Raw genomic sequence first — 25,540 nt, forward strand, 5'->3', positions numbered from 1 at the left:
CAGAAAGGGGTGAATTATGCTGCCACATGGGTCTTTGGTCATTTGCCAAATCATATTGAGGGTCTGACAGATAGCCAACCAGCATTTGAAAGCAAATTGGAGGAGTTTCTGAATGACATCTCCTTCTGCTCACTAGATGAATTCTTGGAAATGAAGTAACAACTGTAAACAAGTTAATTAATTAATTAATTTGTTTAAAGAAAACCTATGTTAAAGTGACACGTTCCACATCATTACGAAATGTCGTATTCATGATCTATGGAACAAGGATTAATGTATGTATGTATGTATGCAGTATTTCACCAATAAACCGAAGTCTACCAGGTGCTTTACCCACGACTGAACCTATGAGATCATTCCACATCATAGCACTACAAAGTGCTATTCGCACGTATTTGTACGAGTTGGCCGATTCCAACAGTGACTCATTAATATTATAGTCCTAGGATACTACATTGTTTCGTTTCGTGAAGTATACAGTTTTACATTTCAGAACATTTAAAGCAAATTGTCAATCTCTGATCTTATCAAGATCTGACTGAATATTTATGCAGTTTCTTTCAAATAATACTACTTACTGAAACTTCTGGCATGACTTTTTAGGTTATTAATCTTTTACTACTAACTCTATTCGCAAAACCATTTGCAGACTGTGTCCACATGTACTACTGAAGTACTCGCAAAATTATTGCGTATTTCTGAAGAAGACGTCATAAACATTGAGATGTGCGCAAAAATAGCTTTTGCATAAAATAGAGCGCAAATTACCCAGACTATACTCAGTCCAGTGTTTGATAATGAGAGCTCTTATCGGCTTTCAACTAACTTTAAATACAATTTCAAACCTATACTAAACTTTTTCTCACTTACATGTCTACACGTAATATATTTAATACATTAACTCACGTCTAAAGCTCTTTATTATATGGGCGTTCGATTCTTTAAAGATTCAGGAGTGGAGGGTTTACTGCTTATTATAAGATGCGAGCATAAATCGGTAACACGACGAATAATATAAAATGAGTCATTAATCCTTTCACTGTATGACTATGCCGCGAACTTGGGTGACGTCTACAGGGTGAATCGCATCAGATCTAAGGCGCCTTTATTTTATGAATGGTTCAAAATACCGAAAAGATGTTTTCAGCAAATGATGGTACACAGCGGGTCACGTAACTCTGTTTCATAGGGAAAATTAGTTTGACCCTGTGCAAGGCTGTTTTAACTGTATTAGACACCAACAAACAGCGTTTACAATTGTGCTCTGTGCCAATCACTTCCATCTAGTATCAATTAACGAATAACTTACAGAACAGCTGTTGTGCGGTGCTAACGCGCCAGAGTGCCGCCATCTTCGTTCTTTTAAGTACAAAGGAAGGCCTGATAGCCGCAGCTAATCAGTCTTATGTAGTAGCGAAAAGTGTTAACATGGATTTCTCCGAAGAGCTAAGCGTTACTCGGCTGTTAGGGAGAAAGATGGGACCAACTGCGGAACGCTTTGGTTTGTCGTTATTACGGAGAAGCTGGACAACCTTGTTACTAACATTGGCAACATAAATTACACGGAAAATGGTATGCGCACAGCAAGAAGAATTTAAATGTGCCTCTACCCGTTACAGAACCAGTTCTCAACAACATTTTCTCTCTCCCAATGTTTGTTTAATATACTCCAGTCTGGGTCTTCCTCTGACATTTCTCCCTTCACTGCTCCCTCAGTTACTCTTTTCAATACACCGTCATGTCGGAGTACGTGGCCTATCAGCTGAGCCCTCCTTCTTTTTCGCGTTCGATCTTTTCCCTCCTGCTGGAATAAAAACTTCCTCGTTTGTGATCATTTCTGTCCAGCTAATTTTCATCATTCTCCTGTAGCACCATGTTTCTCACTCCTATCGTCCAAGCTCCTCTGCAAATTTTTTAAGTGTTCAACATGTAGGTCTTCAACATTTGTTTCCTCACGTCAAGGCTTATACACTTTGTAGTGAATATGTTTTTCTTCTTATTAAAATCATTCTTGGCCTGGCCAGTTCTGCACACTATCTCCCAGTAGCTTCTTCCACCACTCGAAATTTTACTACCCAGTTAATTAAACTCGTTCACTTCCTCAATTGTCTCATTTTCAACTTTACCGCTGTCTTGCTTTCCTCGCTTCTAATGCTGACTAGAACTTTTGTTTTATGTGTGTTTTATTGTCATACAGAACTGCTTCTCCATTATTCTATTCGTTGTGTTCAATATTTTTCGCAGGTCTCCTTCACTTTCTGTAATTAGTGCTATGTCATCGGTGAATTTCAGCATGTCCACTTTATCTTCATGAACTGTTAACTCCTATGTTTGCGTCTTTTCTCACCATGTCGACTGCCATCTGTATCTACAAATTAAAGAAGTATGGGGATAGGGAGCAACGTTATCGTACTCCCATCTGAATGATATCTGATTCTTCTTTATTACCACAGCGAACTATTCCGACTTCACGTTTGTAGTTTTTATATACAGTAGAGCGTCGATTATCCGAACGGTCAACCGAACGACCGCTTAACCGAACTGTGTACTCGCTCGCACCTGTTACACTCCCACCCCACCGTCCATCATCCCCCTCACTCCCAAACCAAGTTTCCCACAGTAGTCGCCCCACTGGGCCAACTCTGGCGGAACATTGCTTCTAATGGGGTCTTCACAAGGCGCTACTGACAGGCCAAGCCGCCAGTCGCTGTGTTTCAACAATCAGCACACTTCTGTCGGCTTGGCAATGGCAGTAGAAGTAGCGGCAGTATCAAAGCTGTTCACAGTAACAGATGCGCCAGCCTAGAGTTGAGGCGTGCCGCTCCGGGAAGTTTGACGGATTGCGCGCGCCCAAGAAGAGCTTCTCACGGTGCAGTCACCTTCTGTTCTCTGTTACGACCACTTGTGTGGTGCTGTGTGAAAAAGTGAACTTGACGATACAAAATGCTATGAGGGACAAGTACGAGGTTATTACTATATATTCTTACTGAAGTTGCCTTTGTATGTTACTTTGTAATACTAAAAGACATGCCTGTTTTTATGAATAAATTTACTGTACAGTACTTCTTTTTGGCAAATAAACATGTACAGTTCGATTATCCGAACAAACCAGTTTTCCGAACACCCATGTCCCCCAATTACTTCGGATAATCGACGCTCTACTGTACAAGCGTTTCGAAGACATTCTTTACATCTGCTATGCCATGTCAATTTGACTTACTTTCATACTATTATCTGTGCGTTCGCACATTTCTTTAAAATGTTGTTCTTTATATTGTTTTGCTCTCTCATTAATCTCGTTACCAAATTTCTTGTATTTCTGCATTACTTCTACATCCTTCGAGTTTTTATACTCTCTCCTTTCCTTCATCATATTCTCGACTTCCTGACTTCTCCGTTCTTTCCTGTTCTGCTGTTTCTTTTTTCCCTAATACCACTTCTTCAGAGTTTAAAATGCATTTCTTTATTTTGCCACATTTCTGTTGTAGCCTCATGTGTTATCTGGTTTCCTCAACGGTGCTGTTTGTTTGTGCTGTGTAGCTATTTTATGTAGACTCATCTTTAAGCTTAGATACCTCCCACTGCTTCTTTCTTCCAACTTTAATCTTTTGAATTTTAGTACACATAGCATCACAACTAAATTATTGTTGGTGTTGAGATCTGCTCCAGGGTAGCTTCAGCTGTCCTTCACTGATTGAATGTTTCTCTTACCAGTATGTAGTCTATGTGTGCCCTTTGTATGTCTCTTGCGGCTTTCCACGTATATCTCCTCCTTGGATAATGCCAGAATATAATATTCGTTACCATTAGTTTATAGCTATGCAGACCTTACAAGTCTCTCGTTTCTCTCATTCCTTTGTCCCAATCCATATTTACCAACTGTATTTCCTTCGGTTCCCTCTCCTAATGTTGCATTGCTATCTCCAAGTAAAATAAAGTTTTCTTCACCCTGTATTTTCTTTATCAATTCAATTAGCTCGTCATAACATTTTTCCATCACTTTTTTTCCTCCTCTGCTGCTGGCATATAGACTTTGGTTTAATTTCAATCCGTATTATAATTAGTCGTTCATTGTACTGCACAAAACTGTTTCCCAGTTTCATACGTCAGATTGTGCCCGCTCCACCATTTCCTGGAATACTCTCTGCTGTACCAGAATGGATTACACCACAAATTCCACTCCAAAAGTATCCAGGTTGTGGCCACCTCACTTCGGCTAAATCTAATACATATAAATTTAATTTTTCCATTTCAGTTATCATGTCCTGTGATTTCCCAGTCTGGAGTAAAGTTCTCACATTCCAGGTACCAATTCTTTTCTCGTTGTTAAAAAAGTAATTTTAAAGGAGAGGTGTGGTCTATAACTACACTCCTGGAAATTGAAATAAGAACACCGTGAATTCATTGTCCCAGGAAGGGGAAACTTTATTGACACATTCCTGGGGTCAGATACATCACATGATCACACTGACAGAACCACAGGCACATAGACACAGGCAACAGAGCATGCACAATGTCGGCACTAGTACAGTGTATATCCACCTTTCGCAGCAATGCAGGCTGCTATTCTCCCATGGAGACGATCGTAGAGATGCTGGATGTAGTCCTGTGGAACGGCTTGCCATGCCATTTCCACCTGGCGCCTCAGTTGGACCAGCGTTCGTGCTGGACGTGCAGACCGCGTGAGACGACGCTTCATCCAGTCCCAAACATGCTCAATGGGGGACAGATCCGGAGATCTTGCTGGCCAGGTTAGTTGACTTACACCTTCTAGAGCACGTTGGGTGGCACGGGATACATGCGGACGTGCATTGTCCTGTTGGAACAGCAAGTTCCCTTGCCGGTCTAGGAATGGTAGAACGATGGGTTCGATGACGGTTTGGATGTACCGTGCACTATTCAGTGTCCCCTCGACGATCACCAGTGGTGTACGGCCAGTGTAGGAGATCGCTCCCCACACCATGATGCCGGGTGTTGGCCCTGTGTGCCTCGGTCGTATGCAGTCCTGATGGTGGCGCTCACCTGCACGGCGCCAAACACGCATACGACCATCATTGGCACCAAGGCAGAAGCGACTCTCATCGCTGAAGACGACACGTCTCCATTCGTCCCTCCATTCACGCCTGTCGCGACACCACTGGAGGCGGGCTGCACGATGTTGGGGCGTGAGCGGAAGACGGCCTAACGGTGTGCGGGACCGTAGCCCAGCTTCATGGAGACGGTTGCGAATGGTCCTCGCCGATACCCCAGGAGCAACAGTGTCCCTAATTTGCTGGGAAGTGGCGGTGCGGTCCCCTACGGCACTGCGTAGGATCCTACGGTCTTGGCGTGCATCCGTGCGTCGCTGCGGTCCGGTCCCAGGTCGACGGGCACGTGCACCTTCCGCCGACCACTGGCGACAACATCGATGTACTGTGGAGACCTCACGCCCCAAGTGTTGAGCAATTCGGCGGTACGTCCACCCGGCCTCCCGCATGCCCACTATACGCCCTCGCTCAAAGTCCGTCAACTGCACATACGGTTCACGTCCACGCTGTCGCGGCATGCTACCAGTGTTAAAGACTGCGATGGAGCTCCGTATGCCACGGCAAACTGGCTGACACTGACGGTGGCGGTACACAAATGCTGCGCAGCTAGCGCCATTCGACGGCCAACACCGCGGTTCCTGGTGTGTCCGCTGTGCCGTGCGTGTGATCATTGCTTGTACAGCCCTCTCGCAGTGTCCGGAGCAAGTATGGTGGGTCTGACACACCGGTGTCAATGTGTTCTTTTTTCCATTTCCAGGAGTGTATTACCTACGTACTAAATTTTCCAGGTTCGTCACAACGAGATACAGTGTCAAGGCAGAGTTATCATTTCTCCTACATGGGAATGATAATGTATCAGCAAGAGGAATACTGGAAAAAATCGGCAAGGAAGCTGTGGAAATCATTTCGAAGAAATGTAGGAGCCCTGTGACCATACCATACGAAGTGGAACAACCAGACGTTAAAATGGGTGTTCTAACAGAAGGGCTGTCTGCAATATTGACGCACATTCGTGCAGATGACTATTGCCTTTTGGAGTTTGACATAATGCGAGATTTTGGCAGAATTTTTAATAAAATGGAGATCTGTGACTTTCCGATATCAAACCATGGCTTCTGCATGGAAGAAGACTGTCAGGGAAACAGCAGTGTGACTGTGGACGACAATAAGACAGTTGGGACTGACAGTTTATATTGTTGAACTACAAGTGTAAAGATGTGTAACAAGTTTGTATGTCAAATCACAGCCGGGAGTGAACAAAGTTATTGCTAACAACCTTATAGATATTAAAAAGTGTCCAGACATGCGACTACGTGAAACTTTTACGCCTTCCTTGGTTAAAGAACATGCTATTTCCAGGCTGGAGACTGCAATATACAGCTACAAAATGGATCGTATGTCTGATCCTGTGCTCTACTGTTTAAGCGTGTTAAACAGCAACAAACAGTATTTACGATGTGCTCCACTCTACTCTGTGACAACTGCTTCCATGTGGCGACAATTAACGAATAACTTACGGAAGAGCTGCTTTGTTATATTTAAGAACGTCTGCAGTTTGTCTGCTTCGACAATGAAAAATTGGCTGATGTACAAGTAAGTCTTCCAGACATTCGGGACCAAAAAAAGCTTATAAACTATATTCTAGCTGCAAACAGTTTTAACTCTCTACCTCCAAACTATGTGGAGATTCTTAAAACTGACTACAACAAAGACGACATAAGTGTTATACTGAAGTGCTATATTAAAGCAAAAAAAAAAAAAAAAAACATATTACCCTCGATCTAGAGCATTGCTCTCCACAATATCATCAAATATAGATACTGCCGAATTAGGACTGGTTGCTACCAACACTTATTCCATAAACCTTAAGAAAACTAGTAAATGTATCTCACAGGCTGAAACCACTTCCCACTGATGAAATTACAGTAAATGGAGTTAATGAATAATGCCCTCGAAAAAGGAAACTGGTAATGGAGGACATTGCAATCAAAAAAGGAACACTGAAGTACAGGGCTGAAACAACTGCCTTAAAGGAATTGGGAAAAGGAAACTCTCTCAGATGTGCTACAAAGATGTATACATGACTTTAAACACAGTGTAGGGAGATTACTGGGGAATACAAGATATTATCACTTACTGTAAACAGTAATGATAAGCGGCTGTTACGTTGCAGTCCTAGCCAAAAATGATAGATTAGAGCATGTGTACTACATTAAAGGACTTGCGAAAAAACTGTTTATAAAACACCATTCCCACCAGGATCTGCTTAATAAGCATTATGTCAAAATGCGGTGGACTGGAAGACATGCATCTAGCAACAGAACAACTGTTCGCATAGCTTAAAACCAACGGAAGAGCAACATTAAATGACCACTCGTTTGTAGAAGTTGTAAACTTAAAGTTCTACAAGGAAATTCCACAAGAACGTGCAGCAGAAGAGTTGGTGGTGTACACGCAGACAAATGGGGAGCATTATAACAGTAGTATTTTGCAGGAAATAAGAGGTAAGAACAAACTCCTTAAATTATCTCAGCTAAAAGATTTGCTGGAAGGAATGTAACTAGTAGTTAAAGACATAAAAAGATAGTTTAAAGGGGGAAAATATGTATTGGAATTCGAGAACATACATTCTTTGTACTTGCCTAATTACATGCAGAGGAAAGAAACAAATGATTTGGACGTAGATTTAAATTATAAGTTAAAAATTGAGATTGATGTTACTAAAACTACATCAAACAAACATAAAGGAAGCGTTGTTTTCTGTGTGTGAATGGATATGCAGAAATTAACAAAGACTTTGTAGTAGACAAACTACCTGTTGGCTTTTGTCTCAGGTTCTTCAGTCAACGTCTGTCTAATGATTTTTCTGACATTTCGCCAGCACAAGTGGCTAGCACTGTCACGGAAGCGCCCTTCCACTGCAATGGAAGGTCATGATTTTATAATGGCAGCCACTGGTGCTGGCGAAATGTCACAAAATTCATTAAAAAACATCGGCCAAAGAACCTGAGACAGAAGCCAACAGGTAGTTTGTCAACAAGTGGCCACAAAAACCTTAACAGTTTTTTATTTTGTAGCAGAATAGTTCCTTGTCTTATTTGCTAACCCACCAAAAATCCTAATAAGTTTCCAACACAAAGAATCTGGGATATGTGTGCAGAATTAGCCAGTTTTTCAGCCTGACTGTTGTTCGGACATATGTATATGTAAACACTGGAATGGTTTACCAACCCCACAGTAAAATAGGCTTCACAATATTTTCTCATCATGATTATATTCCACATCCATTAACCCAACCTTGTAAGTACCCCTGGCTGACAAACCAATCCCGCATTTTGCACGCAGCACGCCATGAAAATGAGAAACTTGTTATGCATGTGATAAATAATTATAGATTGGATCAAACATGATTGCTATTTTGGCCTTTTTCATGAAAGTATATTGACTGTAGCATAGTGTGGTGAAACTGTAGCACGTTAACACATATAACGTTTAGCCTCAGAGCACTAAGCTAACACATTAAAGAGACGTCACGGTCATATGAAAGGTTTATGACTCTTAAGGTACTGTCTTTCCTCTGTTCGATACATTGAGTCCTTCAGGTATCTATCACCTTGCAGGCAATTGCATTCCGATCGATACTGTCACGGTGACAATGACTCTTACTAGATTTCATTATTTTTTCTTAACACTAGCAAAGAAAACCACTAGGAAGCTGGTGCTTTTGCCAGACATAGTAACTGCAAATACCGATTCGTTGGAGTGCTGGTCGAAAATGTCGGAATCGAGACCGTTTACTGCATTAAGGGACAAACGAAAAATCGGTTTATACAGCTCCATTCATATCTGGATCGGTAAATAAAAAAAAGAAAAAAGATGGTTTACAATGCATCTAAATGTGACAGACTAGATGTAATACACCTAGTCCTATGCTTAAAATTTTAGCGAGCAAATGTATGTCTACTAGTTACACCAAAATAGACTCTTATAGCTGGAAACACAATGTATCACGTGTCTGACCCTGCGCATAGACCAACGATCAGTATTTACAATTGTCCACTGTGCCAGTCACTTTCATGTAGTTTCGATTGACAAATAACTTACAGATCAGCTGCTGAGTGATGTTTAACAGTGTTAAGTAGCTTATCTAATGGGGTAATAAACTCCTAAGCACAGTCAAGGTTACGTATACAAAAAGAGAACATTGAATTCAAGTAGCGAAAATCTGAAGTATATGTTGTAGACAACCACCTAAAAGAATATTTAAACTGCAACTGTAAAAAAGAAAAAGCTATTGCAAAATGCATAAGCAAAATTTACATATTAATTCACACACAGTGCGATATTAGCATTTACTATAAACAGAAATAACGTATCATTTTTATACGTGATTTGATGTACACATTTTATCTGGAAAGTGTATTGTTTCCCTAGCCTCCATGCTCTGCGCTAGCAGGCTCAAGTGCACCTGATGTGTTTAACACAAATGGCGACAGCTGAGTATGTTCCAGGGTCAGAATCACGTGATAATGCATACCTTAAAGAACCCATGTGCAGTCACCCAATAATGCAAATGCTGTCACATGATAAAGTTCCCAAAAATACACATACGTGCATATCTGGCAGTCTGTCTGCTTCTGTACTATGAAATGGCATCACGCAGTCGTACTTTCTTTGCAGGACCCAGCCTACCACCGTTAGAATGTTTTTTGCACTGTCACGCAGAACTGCAGTGGCCTCATCTGAATGCCAAAAGAGAGCTGCCGAGTTATCACCAAGCATCAAGTATGGTGGATGCTGCGGTACACATGTTTGCAGATCTGAGGGCCAGCATAGCATGCAGGTCCAGCTCATCAGTGTCACCTGGTATCTGAGATAACAGTTGGCCATCTTGGAAGCAGTCTTGTAATGTCACAGGGTGTGTCAAGCAAGTCTCTTCTTGCTCTCGGTCAAGGCCGCTGCAGTTCTTGTACCAGAGTGAAAACTCATTGTAATGTTGGCAGACCAGATACCCACAAACAAAATAAGAATGTGCTATACGGAATTATGCATCACAGAAGTAGCCAGCTTGCAGCTGTGCATGTACACATATTTTTGAGAACTCGATCACGTCAGAGTGTTTGCGTTACTGAGAGATTCCATGTGCATTCTTGAAATGTATGCACTATCGCCTATCAGCATTCGTGCAAAACACATTGTGAGCACTTGGGCTTGCCATGTCAGAGCATGGAGGTTAGAAAAAAGAATACACTTCTTAGGTGAGGTGTGTGCATCAAATCAAATACCAAACTGATCGAAATTTTACCATACATGGAGATGGCTCCCCCTTTGGAAAGAAATTTTGTAAATGAATTACAGTTAAAAGCTGTTATTCCATCAGTTTTAAATTCGGCAAACGGTTGTTGTTCTACTAGGTGTACAACATCTAGTGCACTTCATTTCTTAGGAAGTTCCAGATGTAAATGGAGCCTTGTAAACATTATTTCTGTGTGTCCGTTAATGCAGTAAGAGGTCTCGATTCTGACATTTCCGACCAGTACTCCAACAAATGGTATTTGCGATTACTATGGCTCGAAAAGCACCACCTTGCCAGCAGTTGTCTTTACTAGTGCTATTTTTCCAATTGCTGTTTACATGTTCTTCCTATGCAGCAGTTGGCTAAGCCATATACTCCAGTTTTTCATTTCCTGACTTCGATGTCCTCAATTTCCAGTTTTCTTTTTTCTTTGTATACATAACAATAACGACCCTTAGGGATTTATTACCCCAGTAGACAAACTGCATAACGCTGTTAAACACCACAGAGCACCTGTCTGTAAGTTATTCGTTAAGTGAAACTAAATGGAACTGATTGACACAGAGTACAGTTGCAAAATACTGTTTGTTGGTCTTCGCACAAGGTCAAACACAAGATTCATTCTGTTCCCAGCTAAAGGATTCTATTTTGGCGTAAACTGGTAGCCATTCATTTGCAACTACTTCTGCGTATATGACTAGGTGTACGTCTAGTCTGCCACATTTAGTTGCAGTTTAATCATCATTTCCTAAAAAGATCCAGATGCGAATCGAGCTGTATAAACAGATGTGTTCGTTTGTCCCAAAATGCAGTAAACTGTCTACAGTCTGACATTTTCGACGACTACTCCAACGTACAGTTGTTTGCGGTTATTGTTGCTGGCAGAAACACCAGCTTCCCAGCGGATAAGTTTGCTCGTCTTAAGAGTACGATAAAATGTAGTAAGAAACAGTCTCTGCATGGCAGTTTCTATGGGAATGCAAAGAAAAGCTATACTTCTCTAGGAACCTAACTGTCTTGCTGGCAAGAACATAGATACCGAATGAGTCAATGTTTTGAACAGACTTGACAAATAACGAATTAAAAGCTTATAAGCCGGTAAAACGACTATGACATCGTTTGTAGATGTGTTTGCCAGCCAGCCTACCGACTTCAGACGTTCTCCGCTGATGCTGCGTGGAGCTGCCTGCAGTCGTCGTCACGTTACACCAAGACTTGGCTTCTACCACAGCAGACTTCCAGGATTTTGGTATTATGGCATGTCATAGTGCTCATGCAATCAGAGATAATTCGTGCACCATGTAGGATGTTAACTGAAACTTTGGTGACTGTGATTCAGTCCACCAGATTTACCGGCTCTCATTCACTTCAAGACAAAGACTTCACTGAAAAGTACTTCTTGTGTTGTTGTATTTAAGCTCCAAAAAATGGTTCAAATGGCTCTGAGCACTATGGGACTTAACATCTGTGGTCATCAGTCCCCTAGAACTTAGAACTACTTAAACCTAACTAACCTAAGGACATCACACACATCCATGCCCGAGGCAGGATTCGAACCTGCGACCGTAGCAGTCCCGCGGTTCCGGACTGAGCTCCTAGAACCGCTAGACCACCGCCGCCGGCTAAGCTCCAAAGAAGAACACTGAAATTAGGCTCCTTCCAATAAACTTATTATTCACATTCTAATTGGGCACCAACTGTCCCACGTCGAGCCTAATGTTGGGCCATAACAATTCCCCACTAGCCGTGCATGGCAATGAATTGTAGCACTGCAGTGCCTCAGTATCCTTTCACCCCACCCCCTCAGCCACAGTTGCTAGCGGCGCCTCATTGTCACAGTAATTTTATCCAGGTATCAAGTGATACGTGCCCCAAGTTTGGTATAAATTGCTTCAGGTATTGCAGTTATGCTGATATGTCACTCTCCCTGCATCCCCCCCCCCCCCTCCCCCCAGGAGCGACATGTCATCCAGTGAGCGTAGCGACAGCGAAAACTGTGGATTCCATATTAATATAGGTCATTGTCGAATATTTATACATGTCAAGGCCTCACATCCTCACCCCCGTCCCTAGAGGTGATAGGGGTGTATTAACCCCACAGTATTTTTACATAAATAATAATACTAATAAAGAGTTATGTTCATACTAAATTTGCTTGAAATTCCTCCAGGCGATCCTGAGTTATGCTTTTATGTCCCTTTTCACCCAAAACCCTCGGCCATACGAGTCCTGAGACTGGTTTGATGCAGCTCTCCATGCTACTCTATCGTGTGCAAGCTTCTTCATCTCCCAGTACCTACAGCAACCTACATCCTTCTGAATCTGCTTAGTGTATTCATCTCTTGGTCTCCCTCTACGATTTTTACCCTCCACGCTGCCCTCCAATACTAAATTGGTGATCCATTGACGCCTCAGAACGTGTCCTACCAACCGATCCCTTCTTCTGGTCAAGTTGTGCCACAAACTTCTCTTCTCCCCAATCCTATTCAATACTTCCTCATTAGTTACGTGATCTACCCATCTAATATTCAACATTCTTCTGTAGCACCACATTTCGAAAGCTTCTATTCTCTTCTTGTCCAACCTATTTATCATCCACGTTTCACTTCCATACATGGCTACACTCCACACAAATACTTTCAGAAATGACTTCATGACACTTAAATCTATACTCGATGTTAACAAATTTCTCTTCTTCAGAAACGCTTTCCTTGCCATTGCCAGTCTACATTTTATATCCTCTCTACTTCGACCATCATCAGTTATTTTGCTCCCCAAATAGCAAAACTCCTTTACTACATTAAGTGCCTCATTACCTAATCTACTTCCCTCAGCATCACTCGACTTAATTCGGCACACTCCATTATCCTCGTTTTGCTTTTGTTGATGTTCATCTTATATCCTCCTTTCAAGACACTATCCATTCCGTTCAACTGCTCTTCCAAGTCCTTTGCTGTCTCTGACAGAATTACGATGTCATCGGCGAACCTCAAAGTTTTACTTTCTTCTCCGTGGATTTTAATACCTACTCCGAATTTTTCTTTTGTTTCCTTCACTGCTTGCTCAATATACAGATTGAATACCATCGGGGAGAGACTACAGCCCTGTCTCACTCCCTTCCCAACCACTGCTTCCCTTTCATGTCCCTCGACTCTTATAACTGCCACCTGGTTTCTGTACAAATTGCAAATAGCCTTTCGCTCCCTGTATTTTACCCCTGCCACCTTCAGAATTTGAAAGAGAGTATTCCAGTCAACATTGTCAAAAGTCTACAAATGCTAGAAACGTAGGTTTGCCCTTCCTTAATCTAGCTTCTAAGATAAGTCGTAGGGTCAATATTGCCTCGCGTGTTCCAACATTTCTACGGAATCCGAACTGATCTTCCCCGAAGTCGGCTTCTACTAGTTTTTACATTCGTCTGTAAAGAATTCGCGTTAGTATTTTGCAGCTGTGGCTTGTTAAACTGATAGTTCGGTAATTTTCACATCGGTCAACACCTGCTTTCTTTGGAATTGGAATTATTATATTCTTCTTGAAGTCTGAGGGTATTTCGCCTGTTTCATACATCTTGCTCACCAGATGGTAGAGTTTTGTCAGGACTGGCTCTCCCAAGGCCGTCAGTAGTTCCAATGGAATGTTGTCTACTCCGGGTGCTAATATATCACCATTACAGCGCTATATCTCTCACTTCTAGACGAGGCCACAACGAAGTGCTTCCATTGCAATGAAGGGACATCTCTGAAGATGCAAAGTTAGTGGAATTCTGAAAAACCGCGAAATGAAACACATTTGCGTATCTCCAATGACAACCTCACGTGTATAGTCACTCTACTACAACTAGAAGCTGGGGGCAAGTCTTGCTAACACAAAGAGAGATGTAAAATACAATATGTGACTCATACTTGTCATCGAACAGGTAATATAATACTTACACCCAAAATTTAAACTCTGTTAGTCTCTGTAATGGCACAGTTGTTAGCTATGTCATGACTAATACCCTGTAGCGAAATCGAGTAAGATGCCACCATCAGTAGTGAGAAGGGTCACTTAGTCAACAGACTCACGTTGCTAGTGATTGTGGCCACATATAAATGTTGCGATGAATCTAGTGGCACAGCACTGGGATTGAACTATGTAGCAAGAATGCGAATCGTAAACGATGTTTCCTTGTGAAATCCTATGGCTGGTGGAATTCGGTGTAGGATGGCAACAGACAGTTTGTGGTGAATTAGTGGCACGTTACGTTTGCCCTTGTACCACGCAGACTGTTGAGAAAATTTCACCCTGAGGTCACGCTACGTGGGTTTTTACTTTTATTGGTTATTTCATTTGTAATAAGCTCGGTTGTGTTTTTCTACGTAACCTACAAAATAAGAAATTTATTTAGACAGGTAAACATAAGAACGATACCCTTTCTGTGAAACTGTGAACATAATTTATTTAATTATTTTCCAGAGACTTAGAGCAACGGGTTCTAATATTTTTAACTGAACATTATTTTCTCTATCATGTATTTAAACCAAGTGTGTACAAACCAGTTCAAATCAAATTCCTATAAATTTTGGTTATGGAGTTAGAAACATTCAATGTTTGAGGAGTGAATGCATCATGCTGTAGATAGGTGGCTATGTTCAGGTGGATGTCCTGCTGAAGGAATGTTCAATTAGTTAAGGTGTTCAAATTACTGTCCAATTTTCTGAATGGATAACTTAATGTGCACTCTAAACGACCTGTGGACGAGTTGTAATCTTCCTCTACGCCTAGGGTGTGAATTCGGTGACAAAAACCCAATTCCTTAGATACCTTGACAAAAAGAAATCTGTTGGTGTTAACTTGGGCAAATGTGTGGAGTGCTTCTGAGGATCACGACATCCTGATCATCTTACAGTAAATCCATTGTTCGATCCTTGCACAACACACGCAGAATGCCCTAGGTCACCGATGTGCTGCATCCATATTTAGCCGTTACTGTCTAGACCAGAGCTGGCCGCAGAGTGCCAAGCTGCAAGAGAGCCCAACATGCGGATCGCATGCGGAGTGATGTTTGTCTTTGTTTGATTATTGTCTTTGTTTGGTAATTCATGGAAGTACCCAGTACAGCGCCACTTTTTATTTAGTACTTCGGTACGGCATTTTTCGGTCGGCACGTCTCCCTGCAGTTGAGCAGAATCGTGGTGTCAGCACTGTTTACTCTCCGCTGTTTGATGGACGTTCACAGATCCAAGAAGTGGCAGTCTAGCAATCTATTGTCACAAGCTTTTAAAAATAAATGGGAATAACAAAAGATAGAGATGAGGATTCTCAATATCTATTATGCAGTCACATAATCGATGTGTACTGCTAATCTGCTATTAAACAACATTCCCTGAAAAATAATTTAAAGACAGTTGAAAATGAAGGATGAAAAAAATTACAATAATCGACAGACGGGATTCATGTGAGTTTAAAGGGCAATATGTGACGTATTGTTCCAACAGGATGTTGCTCACCCACACATTGTCCATGAAACTCAACGTGATGCAAGACATGCAGGTACTTCGCTGGCCAGTCCAATTTCTTCTGGACTTCTCTCCTATCGAGTACGTGAGGACTGTGATGGGATGATAAGTGACTCATGCGAATCATCGCCCAACAACTCTTACGTAACTTCGTCATCAAGTCGATTAGGCATGACATAACGCATCCCAGCACAGTATGCACCATCTGTACGATCAACTGTATGCCACAATCAGCGCTTGCATTACGCTCATGGAGGCTGCACCACATACAAAAAAAAATGTAAATGAGTGGATGACATCGTTGGCCAAGAGGCCCGATGCGGGGAAGTTCGGCCGCCAAGTGCAACTCGTATTCCAGTCGACGCCACTTTGGGAGACTTGCGCGCCGGGACCACATACAAATGTGGATGACCACATACAAATGTGGGCGTTACAGCTTGGGCCGATACCTGGTACCTTAGAACCGCTTTTGTTATTGATCTATAGATGTAATCATTTCATGTGCTGCGTATGCACTGTTCTAACAATAAATCTTGAGTGAACTGCAGCGTCTAAAAGGGTATACTATTTTTCTTCTGGCATTGTAAATGCAGCGCTTTCGCAGTTTCTCGCATTTCCCCTTCTCACGCTCAGACAGAATGGTTCGGCGGTGGGTAAGTCCACAGCCATGCTGAGAGCTACGGCTCGCAAGGTAGGGCACTGCTCAAGAGCCGAATTCTTGGCTGCCCCTCGTCTAGACCAACATTCTCAAGGAGAGCAACTTAACTGTCAACGATAGAAGCTCTATACATCTCACCTCTCCAAATAGCTATGGATAATCGTGGGCCAACGATTTCATCTCCTTTCACATCTTCTGACAGTCAACATAAATTACCCACCTCAGTAGTTCTGTGTCTCAGTAATGTACATTACGACAGTTTACTGCACCATAATTTGTGAACGTGAATTCACGAGAGAAGATAATATACTTTGTAATACGTCCAGAGTGAAATCATTCATTGCCCATTCGCAGCAAGTAACTCTCCCACTGAAACAATCTCGACGCAGCTCCTGTGCCAGTAACAGGTGGTATGGGTGGAAGTTGTGCCATGCCCTATTTACCACACAGATGTAACGCTGACACCAGTGACTGCAGCAGCCTTTCATAATATAACATGCAGAATATGGTGTACTGCAGCTAAAACGGGTACTTCCATATTCTCGCTTCTTGCTGGTCTTCATTTATTACCACCGCATTTTTTGAAACTATTTGCTCCTCGAAGTTGTTGTTCAGCACATAAGAACTTAATAGTGAAGTTTGTCGATCCGGATATTTTACGCCATAAGATATAGCTGCTTCATTGGCGTTGTGTGGCATTTGCCGAGCATGAGCAACATGCCAACGTATTAGTTAGATGTGAACAACATGTTTATTCCATATCAATATCCATGGCAAACCAAACTCGTTTATGCATTCATACAGCAGTGTAAGAATACGTTCTACAATGTAACCGAACATGGCTTGTAACAGCACATCAAGAAAGCTTGTCATTCCATCGCACAAGCAATTTAACATCTTATCCAGAGGTCATTTAGAAGGCACTCTGAGTTGTGCATTCATAAAAATAGGCATTAGTTGAACAACTCACTTAAATGAACATTCCTGCATCAGAACATCCATCCGAAAGTAGATAATTATGTACAGCACTTTTCATCCACATCTGAAACTTAGAACATTTCTAGTTTCCTAACAGAAATTGATAGAAATTTGATTTAAACTGATTTGCACACCATTGGTTTACGTATATCAGTTAAATAATAGACAAATTAATGCCCCATTTAAAGAAATATAGCTCGTTGCTCTATCTCTTTAAAAAATAACTAAATAAATTATGATCATTTTGTTCACAACTCCGCAAAAATAGTAACGTTTTCACGTTTACCCCTCTAACTAAATGTTCTTTTCACTTATGAGTTCGTAAGGTATAAAGAAAAATACTTTCTAAAACATTCTGTTTATGTATCACATATTTTTTTTAAAAAAGGTGGAAATTTAATATTGTGAATGTATGCAACCATATCACAGCTTTAATGATGCATGTTAGACAATTCTGTCCATTTCTTTGTTATACATGGATTGTAGCTTTTCTGAATCTATTCAGTGTATTGCGTACATTTGTCGTTACGTTATTAATTTACCTCCAAAACTAAAAGGCAATAATAGTAAGTTCTGTGATGTAAAACTTGAAAATATAAATAACAAGAACGAGCTGTATTTTTCACACTTGGTGATCATACCTTGTAGGACGTGTTCGTACGTTTCTGGCGGCGATAAGTAGTAGCACAGGCCACCTACTGGGCTGGACCGGGTCGGCTCTACTTCTTCCCAGACTCCCAGAATGTCGACAAAAAGGCTTCCGCCAAACTTGGAAGCGAGCATTTGCGATATGAAATAGACGTTGGACACCAGCGCCGACTGCAGCATGATTGGCATGTTGGACGTGTAGAACAGTTTAATGGGGTACGTGCTATATTGTCCGCGAAAGCGAGCCGATTTAATTGGGAGATTAACACGGAAGCCCTGCAAAGAGAAAAGAAAAAAGTTTTCATTTACAACCAAAAAGCAAGCAAGAAAAACAACAGAATTTTCGTGTGCCACTATCATTGGTAAAAGGTTTGACACACAATGTACGTCTCTAAATTTGAAATCAGACTCTTCATCTCATGCCTAACTGTTTACTGGTACATTATTCCTAAGATGAAGATGGAGAATCTCTGAGTTAAGTTCCACTGTACATACAAGTTTACTACTGGGACTTGAACCAATGTTTCCCATTTTGCTGTTTATGAAGCCTTCCTTCAAATAAACCGACATACATAAGTCTGCTTGTGGAACTTCGATCAAGGTTTCGCATTTGAATGTCCATGGTGCCTTCCCACAGACATTTTTGGTTAGGTGAAAGGAAAGTTTCAAATAAACCGACATACATAAGTCTGCTTGTGGAACTTCGATCAAGGTTTCGCATTTGAATGTCTATGGTGCCTTCCCACAGACATTTTTGGTTAGGTGAAAGGAAAGTTTGACAAATACTGTATAAGAAAATTTTTTTGATAACACGGGAGACGATATCATCAACTGTCTTTTCACTTGCAAATCTCTAAGACATAAATCGTGCTATATAACTGTGCAGCGTTAATATGAAAAGTACAGGAAATATGTTGGTTGCCAGCTGTAATACAATCATGAGTTCGGAATTCCATATAATTTCATTCCGTCCTTTAACCTTTTGAGTCCTAGCAATATTTTCAAAAAATTAATTTTCAATTTTTTTCAAAAAATTAACCTTTATCGTCATAGTAAGTAACGAATACAAGAAGAAAATGGCAAAAAGTAAAAAAAAATAGTTTGTTTCAAAGTGGTGATTTTACTTTGGAACCACTGGGACATTCGGTTTTGAGCCATCCATCTTCTCATGAGATGTTTGAAAGTAATTTCACGTTTTTCCTAGACACAATCCCACACCTCGAAACTTCCGTGAACTCACAATGCCTAAAACAAATTATAGTCTTAAATAATAAGCAAAAATGGATCTAAAATTTAATAAATTTATATCAAAAGTACGTACTGCTCCAGTGGTTTCAAGTGAAAACCTCTCATAACAACACAGTAAAAAATCAAGTTTACGTTATAATAACTTTATATGTCACTGTCAATGAATTCCTGAATATTGTAATTATAAAAAAAAAAACGCCTCTCACGATCTCCAATAATCACGTAGTACATTCTCCGCGCCGACTGTTGCCTTGAATGCTGTGACTGCGACAATGCACTACGTTCATACAAGTACCTCAGTGTAGCACTAGAAGTCTCTGGCTTGCAATAGCCAATCATAAAGGATAAAAACCCACCATTTGGTTGTTACAAGGCAACAATTCCCTTGTAAGGGCGAGAATATTTTTCTCACTTCTTATCACGGTTAAACATACCTCACATCCATTGTAGCATGAACTTGTCTATTTTGAGTGTCCAATTTCATCATCTTCGCTTAGTTCTCGCAAATACTGTAATTTCCTCGCCAATATGTTTAATTTTCATTTCATTGATTCCTACCAAAAGTAATTTTAGCATACTTCAGTCTCCTGAATTTTCGATTTCCTCACCTGCTTCCAATACCATCCAAATGTAAAATATTTAACCATATTCCTTCCCCCTATTGAGAATCGGCTCCACAACTGTCCTTAGATACAGGAACAGGAGACTTTATTCTGTCAGGAATTATTTCAAAGCCATGAAAATTACGAAATCATTTTAAAAGAATATACTCGGTCCAGTCACATTAACATGACCAACGGCCACGTTCAACGTCAACGAGCAATAACCACTCACAGATGGCAGGTGGCAGCACTAGCAGTTGAGGGTACATAAAGCCTGTCGGTAGGGGGAGGGGAGGGGGAGATACGGAAAATATGGAGTCGTTGTCGTAATGCAAAAACGGAGTGATTTACCTGACGTCTTAAAGGGCATGCTCTTGGCTTTCAGGTCAAGGGTGAAAGCATTTCTGAAAGGGCAAAGATTGTAAACTGTTCGCTTGCTGCCATGGTTGAATCATACCACGCACAGCAAAATGTCGCTATCTGAAACTGGTGCCAAGGCAACTGTGGTGCACCACGGGCCATAGATGACAGGGATGAAAGATGGCTGTGGAGACGTGTATCGATGAACAGATGTGCAACTGTTGAGCAGCTGACCATCCAGATGAACCAAGGGACTGCCAACAACAGTGTCTCCTGAACGACCGTTCATTGAATGTTACTGCGTAAGGGCCTCTGCAGCAACGCCTGGTTCATGCACCCATGATAAGTGCTATCCATCGGCAACGAAGGCTGGAATTTGCACGCCAATATCGCAACTGGACGTCCACTGAGTGGCGCATAAAACAGTTACTACAAATCCAAACACAGTAAATAATTTAGAATCCGTTAGCTGCCCCCAGAAGGGTCTGAGACGGGTCCAACATACAAAACACGTAACCAATAAACTGAACACTACTAGTCACTGCATAAAAATTCTTTCAAGCCACATCAAAGAAAACAATAAAAAATGTCAACTTTACTGAAGCAAAATCTCTATAATACGGTGTTATCTACCAGAGAAACTCGAGTGCTAGCAAAAGCTGTTTCGCAGCTCTAAAGACAGCTGCCATTCCAGGCACTTTCCAGAAGCTCATGCAATTCTTTATTCAAAAAAACCTCATGTCCTTCTACTGCCCTGTGTATAAATTTCATTAGGGAAATCTTAGATGATAATAACCAGCTGGTAGTTAAAACCCAGGGAATTACACAGCACATGAGAAAACCAAGATAGACATTTCCAATATTCTAATATAACACTACAACATAATGGACCACTCCAAGCGGGAAACAAGCTGTACAACAAACTAACTTGTGACATCAAAATAATCAGATATTTTCGCATTTAAAACAGCTGTTCGTGCCTAATTACTGCAGAAGCGTTATTATGGTGTAGCTGAGTATCCTGCAGATTAAAACATAAATGTGTACGTTATTACTGTAATAAATAGTGGTAGTAGAAAATCTGAATAGACTGTCAAGTGTGAAACAGTACAACAGACTGCAAAATTCAAAGGATCTGTACACACCTATCTCTTTAGCATAAGTTCTTAGAGTAAAAATAAATATTTTTAGCACAAATAAACATAATATCATATGGTACAGTTTCATCACAATGTTGTATAAATCTTAAATATCTTTAATTCTCAAATCTGTGTCTTTTATACAAAAAGCTACAGTTGTAAACTAAGGTCACGACCAGGGGTCTCCAAACAGCGGCCCGCGGGCCGAAACCGGCCCGCGAGGGCCGGCATACCGGCCCGCGTTAGCTGGCCCGCCAAATATTTGAGGTGGTGCCTATATTGCCAACAATTGAGTTTCGAGGCCTGTCGTGACCAATACACCGCGACATTGTCGGAGCTCTATCTTTACAAAGCGGAAGGTCATGGTTAAACTCGTGGCTATCCACAATAAACAGACAGACCATTCTCCGTGCGATAGTGAAAAAAAAAGAACGGTTAACAGACTAGTTTGGAGAAAACATTTTAAGTAAAAAAAAATTCTTTGCATTTTATTCTACTCACGAGTCTGGTGCAAGTCTTTCAAATGGACGCCACTTCGGTGACTAGCCTTAGTAATCAATCATTATGGCAGATGCTTCTTAAGCGAGGTTTCACTTTCTTTTGATTACGTTGTAAAATACACATAGTAAGTAAATCGTAAAAAATATTTTTATTTACAGGCTATTTAAATAAAATACAATACCTGGTGTACATAGTGATATTGGATGTATAAAAATAACTGTTAAGAGTATTCACATAAAGAAATTTAACATCTTTGTGATAATTAGGGACTTTTATGTAGCTGTAACTTTCCTTTCATAATTACCTCCAGTTGTGGATCAAGTTTACTAGTGGAGATAATCATCAGCGACTTCAAATGCTCATCACTTAATTTTGATCTGTAAATAGTTTTTGCCTGTTTCATTTTGGAGAATATTTTTTCACACAAATAAATAGTGCCAAAAGCGGAAAAATGTAAATTAGGAAACTGTGTGGATGGAAGACACTTACAAAATTCCAGTAATGTTGACTTTGAATGTTTTTCTTTAAAAAAGTCGCTACATTGCAAATCAATAATTTCAAACTGAAGTTCTGCGGGTAACGCTTCTGTATCGACGTCAAATGGATTTTGAAATATCTTGATATCGTTTGAATTTGCATCGATATCTGAAAAACGTGATTCAAAATTAATTTTTAAAGCGCCCAAAGCTTCAATTGCGAAAGTTACAGGAAACGGAATCTCAGTTTGCTGACTTCGAATGTTTTAAAATGCGTGAAGCATACTTTGTTCAACTGAGATTGAAACAAAGCAATCTTTTGTCGAAAGGACTTAACATGCGTGTATAAATCAGGCAGAAGCTGGTTTTCACCTTGCAATTTTAAATGAAGGTCATTCATATGTTTAGTTAAGTCTGTATAAAATGCTAGCTTCCATAACCACTCACCGTTCCGTAACTCAGCCAGAGGGCGATTCCTTTCGTTCAAAAAAATTTCAATTACTGTTCGGAGTTCAAAAAAACGGGTCAGAACTTTACCGCAGCTAAGCTAGCGCACTGCAGTACAATATCGCAAGTCGCTTTCCTCAATATCTTCAAGAAACTCGCGGAACTGGCGATGACTGAGTGCATGGGATCTGATATAATAAACAACTGAAATAACTGGCTTTAAAACTTCTGGCGTATCTAAATGTTTTCCACACAAAGCCTGTTGGTGAATAATACAATGCACTACTGATAGTTTTGAGCCACCGTCATTTTATACGGCCTTAGAAAGGAGAGCAACAATACCTTTATTTTTCCCACACGTTTTTGCCACCATCAGTTGTAATACATTTTATTTATTTCACTGAAGATTGTTTTTCTGAACTGCCCTTTCAACTCCTTTAAAAATGTCTTCGCCAGTGGTCGTCCCGTGAATACTGTGAACGTCGAGTTCTTCATACACTTCATAATTTTTGTCAATCCCTCGAATAAAAAGTAATACTTGAGCAGTATCTGATACATCTGTTGACTCATCCACAGCCAAAGAGAACCAGTCTAAGTCTTGATTTTAGTCACGCAGTTGTGCTGATATATTTTGTGCAATGTCATCTATTCTTCGCGCCACTTATATTTTAATACAAATTAACTTTTTCTGGACACATTTCTTCTGCTGTTGCAATAATGCAGTTCTTAATTAATTCACCGTCGGTAAATGGCTTACACTATTTCGCTACTAAATGAGCCACACGAAAACTAGCACTAGTTGCTGCATGTTGTTCAGCATTTACTTTCTTAAACAGCGACTCCTGGGTTTTTAGCTGGCGTTTCAGAGACTCATACATTTCTAATCGTTCGCATACTGTAAACTTGGAGTAATTCTGAGAGTGCTTAGTCTCATAATGACGTTTTATATTGTATTCTTTGAAGACTGATATTGCTTCATTGCAAATAATACACATTGGTTTGTTCCCTGGCTCCACCACGAAATATTGACATGCCCCACTGCTCTTTAAAAATTCTACATTCACTGTCAACCTTTCGTTTCTTTTCCATATTTGTACAGAACTTCACAAAAGATTGTAACCTGTTAATACTAATAAAACTAGGGAGTAGCTGCCTAAACAAAATACAATGAATTTATAATCAGGTACTTTAATTACTAAATTAAATACTCACAGTTACACTGTGGTTCCACTAAAAATTACAGTGAAAAAATATTCAAGTCGTGCTATACGTATTTCGAGTTACAGATTTTCCTTGTCTCATCGAATTCAAACTTTGAATTTTCCTACACTTCGTCGTCTCACCTACTAGCACAGCGCATAAAATACTAAAAAACTCGTGAGACACTCGCAACATAGACACAATCACGCAACAGAACTATCAAATATATGTTCTGGCTCTGCTACTCGCTACAAGACTACATAAATAAACTTATTGTTGCTCCGCTTGAAATAACAAAGCGTTGACATACTCTACCTCTGTTACGTCTTGCAGTAATAGTGTTGCTAAAAATGATTTTGAGATTTCGTTAACTTTGCAGGACGCTTTCGTGAAGAATATGCAGTGACATACTTTTCTTCGGTGAAATTCGCCAGAATAAAATACGCCAGAATTTCGGTCAGGTACGTTCACCAATCAAAATTATATACGGTAATTAAATAAAAATCGTTGTTCGTTTCAGTGCTACATCAGATTTTTTCGATTTCATCTTTCCTTTAGCCTTACATTACGGTGATCATGGAGTGCTAGGGTGTCTTAATCCCAATAGGTAGATCTTGGCCCTTATGACTTCGTGGAGGAGTCAATGTGGCCCGCGGACTAAAAAGTTTGGAGACCCCTGCTCAAGATGATACTGCAAAAGCTGTCAATATTTTTTACTAGATTAACTGTCATAAATTCATAAGCAGCGTATGATTATGTACTGTATATTTTAGTCTAATGTGCAAAAATATGATGCTGTAAACTTTGATCACATGATGCTGCAAGGACCGATGCTGCTTATAGAAAATTTAAAGATGCTTCAGTAAAAAATAGAAGCAGCTCCATGAATATCAGTAACTCTATTGGCAAAGAAGGAAGAGCTGCTAAGAATATATAGAAGGGCTATACACTGGAAATGACGGCAACCAACTGGCTGTCTTATACCTATCATATTCTAGAAAGCCAACAAATAGTAAACGAAGATGAGATGAGCGATAGGATACTGTGGGAAGAATTTGGCAGAATACTGAAAGGCTTAAGTCAAAACTAGATCGCTCAGAATTACTGAGACCCTTGGCAAAGTCAACTATGACAAAACTATTCCATTTTGTACGCAATAAGCATGAGAAAAGTGAAATATTTTCAGACTTTAAGAGGAATGTCATTCCAGTTCCAAGAAATACAGGTGCGTATAGGTGTAAATATTACCAGATTTCAGTTATATAGCTCATGGTTGCAAAATACTGACACGAATTATTCTCAGAACAATGGGAATCGGGTGTAGGTGACCTCGAGTGATATCAGTTTGGGTTACAGAGAAATGTAGGGCTGCAATACTGACCCTAAGACTTATCTTACTACAAGGTAGGTTAAAGGAAGGGAAACACATATATAGCATTTGTAGATTGAAAGAAAGTTTTTG

General features: G+C 40.5%; 1 protein-coding gene across 1 annotated transcript in view; it reads right to left on the reverse strand.

The window, feature by feature from the left end:
• The window catches only part of LOC124805228 (protein transport protein Sec61 subunit alpha-like), a 50,495-nt gene that overhangs the window by 3,715 nt on the left and 21,240 nt on the right, over positions 1-25,540 (reverse strand). The window contains exon 2 of the mRNA XM_047265731.1: positions 18,099-18,381. Within this exon, the coding sequence (XP_047121687.1) occupies positions 18,099-18,381 (283 nt within the window). The remainder of the gene's footprint in view (positions 1-18,098; positions 18,382-25,540) is intronic.

This window comes from Schistocerca piceifrons, chromosome 7 (assembly GCF_021461385.2).
Source record: "Schistocerca piceifrons isolate TAMUIC-IGC-003096 chromosome 7, iqSchPice1.1, whole genome shotgun sequence".
Taxonomy (NCBI): Eukaryota; Metazoa; Arthropoda; class Insecta; order Orthoptera; family Acrididae; genus Schistocerca; species Schistocerca piceifrons.